Here is a 6,521-nt window from a genome sequence, read left to right as displayed (position 1 = left end):
CTTTCTATAAAACCCGATTGGGTTTTTCCCCTTTTGTATGAACAGAGAAATAAAAACAATAACAGAAACAGTTCTTACCTTTCTCTTGCTTCTCCCACGAGCTTGGCTCTGCACCTCACTGCAGATCCCCTTTCTCTCTTCACCATTCTTCGTTTTCTCTTCCAATCTCTCTCTTCTACGTTCTCTACCATGGCCACTGTCTTTTCCTTCGCAAATATGACAGAGAGAGTGGTTGTGGTACTGCTTTAGTATTGTATAGTAAAATTCAAACACAGCCTTTGATATATATGATTGAGTTTCTTGCAAAGCACTCCGGGTATTTGCTCTATTAAACTAATCAAGAATTGACTCACTCAGTTTGTCTTTCTCCCCGCATCAACAGTGCATTGTAACATATGGATTCTGTGAAAAGCCATTACAATTCATCACTATTAAGAACTGTGTCTGGTTGTGTATTCTCATGGATCATACCTCGCTCTCTTCTTGTTCGTTGACCAACATAAACGACTTAACTGATGATGTGTTGAGAGAAATATTGATTCTAATGCCATTTAGATCCATTGCCAAATCCAAGTGTGTGTGCAAACGTTGGTTCAGAATGATCTCAAATCCTTCTTTCCCAGCAGAATTTGTGTCACGCCAGCACTCTCTCTTCAACACCCACTTCACCTTTATTTCATCCCACCAACTCATGCTCGGTTTCTTCCCCAAAGATTTCATCTTTAACTTCAAAACCCACAGGGCTCCATTATCGCCAGAAACCCTCATGAAGGGAAGCTTGTGTGGCTACTCAAATGGCTTGTTTCTGTGCTGCAGTAACAGATACACAACTGGTCGTGGATTTTTTGTGTACGATCCACTCACCAAGCAATGCAACCATATACCTTCTTTTCTTGATGAAAACGAGGAAAAACAGTTATACGCTGTTGGGTTTCTTTCTCGTACGGGTTACCCCAAAAAAGGAGGAAAAGGTAGTTCTTCCAGTCGCAGCTTCAGGGTGGTGATTGTGAAAACCTTTTTAAGAAAAAAGCGTGTTTTTGAAATGGAGATTTTTTCCTCCGAGACAGGAAAATGGAGACACACAAATGCGTTTTGCGCGGAGGGTTTTGCTTTTGCTCCTCATTGGATGCTCAGTTTGGCGTATGGAGGGTACCTGTATTTCATGGGGAGTACAAATATTTTTGTGTTTGATCCTATTTTTCCGTTTTCTCGTACTATTGATTACCCTGAAGATGCTGATGCCATGAATATAGTGAGCTTTGGATACCTTGGATGCGGTGGAGGGAATCTTAGGATCGGTGATATTAGCAATAATGATTTGAGAGTGTGGGATCTAATGTACTACCCTCTGGTATGGCGTCTGGTGCACAGGACCAATCTGATTGAACATCTTCCCACCAGATTTTGCAGTAATTGTTATAAGCATGTAGCAGGTTTTCATCCCTATGATGGAGACATTGTGTATTTGTACTCCTATGTTGATGGGGTTTTTGTTGCCAACCTACGTACAAACAAATTTGTTCCAATCCCTGGTTATGAAAAATCAGATATTAGCCCCTTTCAATTTGAGCTCAATCCTATTCCATATGAAAAAAATCATTCAAGTACTAGTGATTAGTGATTGAAAGCTCCCACCTCAAAGTTGGTTTAGTTATTTCAACCAGTTTTGGTGTTTTGAACACATTATTCTACTTTCTTGTTGATTGTTGATAGGAAACTCATGTTACTGTTCTGTTCTGCTCCTGCAAGGAAAATACAACATTTGTTCCTACCATTGTCATTCAAATGCTTTCATCTTGTATGAATTTTGAACTATTCAAACTGAGATATCAAGTTTGGTTTTTGTCAAAATGTTTAAAGCTGCAAATAAAATGCTGTAGATTGAAAACTCAGCACAAAACGAATCACTGGAAAGTTGGTAACTATAAGTACATGGTTTCTGAAGCTGTTTCCTTCTGCCATTAAGTGCCAAATCACATGACTCTGTAAAAGGAATTTAGGAAGCTCGATAAGTTGTTTAACTAAGTTTCAATAGTAAAAAGAACAATGGTGGATGAGTTCATTCTCTTAATTGCCATAGTTGGATTGGCCCAAGTTTCTTGGTGAAGAACTAGTTATGCATGTCACCCTCTAAACTCAGGTAAATTCTATTCATTTTTTAAATAAATGAAGATTTTAAAAAGTTATTAATTTCAGATACATTTACGTTTAATATGTAACGGAGACTAAAAACTAAGCTATTGAGTTGTATAAAATCAAAAGCATCTAAAATTAATAATTTTAATTAATTCATTTTTTACTGCCATTACAGTTAAAAAATATTTTGACAAACAACTTAAAAGAATAATGATAAAAATGGACAAATAAATGCATTAATCTCACACGTAAATTGAAAAATTCTCCTTACCATTCCTCAAAAATCCTGGAAAACTTTCATAAAAGAAACAAGACATTTCAGACAAGTTGGTTTGAAAAAATGAAACATGATAAGATCTTAGGTTATGTCCCTTATCTGACAATTACACCGTCTATGGCCGAGCCACCGAAAAAAAAAAAGGTTGGAGAAAAGATGAACTGATTCAACACCGAAATAGTAAAAGAATGTTAAAACAAGCTATTTGTAAGTATTGTTACTACTGCCTGCAAAATTACCATCTTATGATTCTTTCAATAAACAAACCATCAGGGGTTGCAAATTAACAAAACATAAATGGGAGAAGAAAAAACAAATACACTACAAGAACAAAACCAAAGATTCCAGAAAGTAAGTACTATATCAAGATAAGAAAAAGCTTTCGTTCATTCTGCCATGTTGTCTTCTCCATCTTCATCTTCACTCAGATCAAGATCAGCCAATAATTCATCCAATGGAACAGAAGGTAGCTCATCGCCATCAGTCACGGATGCCATTTCTGATGGCTGGTACTCCTTGTTTCGATACAATGATATGTTGAACCTCATATCAGGGTTTTCTTCCAAATCTTTCAAGAATTGTTCATATTCTGAGACCATTTTATCTTGATCAAGTCTCCTATTATCATCAACCTCCATTTCAAGTGATTTAAGCTTCCATGATCGAGGCTTCCCACGTTTCTTTTGGCGCTTCTCTTCATAACTCTTCTTTACTAAAATTGCTTCAGGAATGTGCCCTTTGTACTTGTCCAACTCCATGTCATTACTATTAGCCCCATAAAGATCATAACCAAGAGCATAATCCCCAGGATTCAAAAGATGACCCAGATGAGTCTTGATGTTAAATATTGTGTCGTTCTTGCCAAAATCTGACACACGAGCAACTTGAGCATCTGCTAAACAATATTTTGTGCCACCAATAGTAACCTCCGGTGAAACAACCTCAACATCAAGCACTATATATTCCACTAACTGTCTGCTAGTAAGCAATGACTTGAAGGATGTTCTCCAATATTGATCAGCATCTAAGAAACAGTGCCTCAGGGTAAATGGATCAAGCAGAGCAATGCTGTTGGTAACCTTGGTGCAAATCACAATAGGACCAATATTTCCCAAACTAACAGCAACTTTTGGAGGCAGACAGATTAAATCCTCACGGCAAATGGAGCTGATTTCAACAGAAAATGTATACTTGTAGTTGTAGTTATTGCTCTTTGGATCATGGGAAACTAGCTGCTTATCACTGCGGCTTCTTACAGGAGCAACTTTCCCAACAAACTCCACAAATTTAACTGCATGACTTCGATTGGAGAAGAAGAAATCAATACCTTGTTCCATCTGTTTGATTCTTATGGCACTGGCAGCAGCACCATGCTTCAGAATTAGCTGCTCTAGATAAAAGAAAGTACGCCTATGAGAAACATGTTGTCTAAGTTGCACAGCAGCAACCCACTGATCAGGATTGGCCTGAACCCTAGAACAGGATTCACACATATGCTCTTGTTGAACATACTCCACGGTATAAGACTGTTCAAGAATTGCTCCATTGATAACCTCTTTCTGAACCTTGACCTTCACCTTTATCCTCCTGGAATGGGGTTCAGTCCAAATAAACTCGGCATGTACCAACCTCACTTTACTAGAATTAAAATTTTTCTGCAATTTCTTCAAGCAAAATGTCAGAAGCTCCTTTGATTCTAGCTGTAGCTTGACCCAACTTCTAGGTGGCTGCAAGTAACTCTCACACTCAGGGCAATGCACCAGCACCAGCCGCTTCAGTAACCCTTCGGTAATGTCAACTTCCGAGCTCAAACACTTAACACACATATTAGCAGCATTTGGCTGCATTGGAATTCCACACTTGCAACACAAAACACTGCCAATTGTTTGATGAACCTTGAACATACCAGATCCATCTGCCATGCCTGATGAACTAAACATACTGATGAATTGAAGATATTGTTCCCCTGTTCAAACAAGGATGTGTAAGCAAAAGGATTTTCAATTGTAAAATTACTAATAAACAAAAAAGAAAAGGAGTTATTTGTAAACAACATGTAAGAATCGAAAACTCATTATAGAAATGATTAAAAAAAATTCAGCGGAATAAAACATAAGAAAAAATTAGATTTCAACAACGCACGTACAAGGATCGAAAACAAAGAACCTGAAAGGTAAAACATATCATTTGAAGGAAAACAAATTCCACCCATAATCATAAAGTCAATGATAAATTCAAAAAGAAGAAATCTTAACAGAAAATTGGCATTGAGAAGTTAAGAACATGAAACTCGAAAAAGCGGAAGACAAGGGCTTCACGCAAATTACCATTAAATCACAAAAATATGATAAAAAAATGAATTGAAAAACTTACTTTGTAACAAAGGGTTGTGGAGAGATAGATCAGTAGTCTCTGCTGAAACTCAAGGTGAGGGTGGACACAGCGGCGTAGTAACACCCTATATGAGAGGAACCATAAACTCAAACACCAAAATAATACAAAACAAAACAAAGTTGATTACAAATTCTAAGTCGGTGTCGAAACATAGTCTTCTAGTTTTGTGCTAAAGTACATGGGCTTGAAGCCCAACTACTCTTAGGCCCAACTACTCTTAAGCCCAGCACTTTTATCTTGTCTTTCAGACCAACACTGAAATAAACCTCCTCCAAACTTAAATGAGATATCCTAAGTTTAACATATGATTTATTTAAAAAATATCAATTTAATAGGAGTTTTACCAACCATCAAATTTATTTTAAAGATATTTATTTATTATATGAATCTTAATTTTATAAAAGAAGTTTATCTCACGCAATACGCATAATAAAATACAAGTATCTTTGTTAAAACAACATTTCAATAAAGTACAATAACAATAGAGAAAAGTGCGACTTTCGATATAATATTTTTGTGATTATTGTTTTCTATATAAAACATAATAAGGGATTGAGTGAAAAAATACAAGTTACAGTACTTAATATCCTACATTAGTTTAAAAAATCTTCAACGTGACACCATTAAAGTTTCAAAATAATCTAGATGTTATGAAAAGTTCTTATTTAAAACATTTCAATATCACATTATGAGAAGATAATATTAAAAGTAAGACTCGAGTCTTTATAAGAACATAGTTTTAAGAATAAAAAAATTAATTTTTGAATATTATGTATAGTTTGGATTATGAACTTTAAATTATTATTTAATTGTAATAATTATATTATTTATTTAGAATTTGAAGTGTCAATAAAAAAGTTATAGATGTGACTCTAATAATATATTATCATTGTATATGTCATTGCAATGTTGGAACAATGTCACAAAGAATTAGGTAGGTAGGTGTGGATAAAATAATATAGCTCTATTGTTATTATTAATAGTTCAGTTTTTTTTTTCGATATATTATGATGCATTTAATTATAATTTTGATGCATTTAGTTATAATTTGATGCAGTTAAGTTTTCTTCTTCTTTTTTTTTTTTGGTGAAACCCCTAAAATTAGGATGTGAGGCATACAACTATGTATGAATTATGGACTTAGTTTTAAAGTACCAGTACCTTTTTTTTTTCTAACTTCACTAAAATAATTATAATAGATTATAAGTTTCATGGATTATGCATAATAATTAAAAATATATATATTAAAAATATATCTCAACCGAAAAATGTATTTAAATTTTAGTGAAGATATTCTTAACTCAATCTTAATCAAATCAATTTTATAAAATATTTTTAACTCAAACAAGAAAATCCATTAGAAATAGTGTTTTAACATCACTAATTAACTTCATTTTCAGAATAATCAGATTCGAAGAAAATTGATTAGCAAAATCATGATTATGATTGTGAGGAATTGCTAGCAACAACTAATCAACCAAAATGATCATTGTCCCATAAAATTTTGAAAAAAGATGCCGAATCCACAGAGAATAAATTAACAAATATATTTTCTTAAATAATATAAAAAATGAAATATCATACCGAAAGACTTTTTAATTATTTTTTTTACGAAATCTATGTATCAAATATGAAAATATATTCGCAAGTGATATGTGTGAAATATATAAAAAAATTTATTTATAGTTAATGACATATTAAGGTTTATTTAAAA

At 33.9% G+C, this 6,521-nt stretch overlaps 1 protein-coding gene and 1 pseudogene across 2 annotated transcripts; one reads left to right on the top strand and one right to left on the bottom strand.

Annotated features, from left to right (window-relative positions):
• Positions 1-336: 336 nt before the first annotated feature.
• Positions 337-1,751, top strand: LOC114166419 (putative F-box protein At3g23950). The gene has a single exon (XM_028051152.1). The coding sequence runs from the start codon at positions 461-463 to the stop codon at positions 1,616-1,618; it is 1,158 nt and encodes a 385-aa protein (XP_027906953.1). The 5' UTR covers positions 337-460; the 3' UTR covers positions 1,619-1,751.
• Positions 1,752-2,591: 840 nt separating this feature from the next.
• Positions 2,592-4,931, bottom strand: LOC114167143 (annotated as a pseudogene). Its single transcript, XR_003600129.1, has 2 exons — positions 4,787-4,931; positions 2,592-4,379 (listed from the first exon to the last, which is right to left on the bottom strand). The product of XR_003600129.1 is annotated as a 60S ribosomal export protein NMD3 pseudogene (transcript).
• Positions 4,932-6,521: the final 1,590 nt, after the last annotated feature.

This window comes from Vigna unguiculata, chromosome 10 (genome assembly GCF_004118075.2).
Source record: "Vigna unguiculata cultivar IT97K-499-35 chromosome 10, ASM411807v1, whole genome shotgun sequence".
NCBI lineage: Eukaryota > Viridiplantae > Streptophyta > Magnoliopsida > Fabales > Fabaceae > Vigna > Vigna unguiculata.
The sequence above is the reverse complement of the archived record's forward strand: the minus strand, read 5'-3'. Positions and strand labels throughout refer to the sequence as shown.

Coding starts and splice junctions, on each gene's coding strand:
- LOC114166419 (XM_028051152.1), top strand. CDS start 461: ATGGATCATACCTCGCTCTCTTCTTGTTCGTTGACCAACATAAACGAC.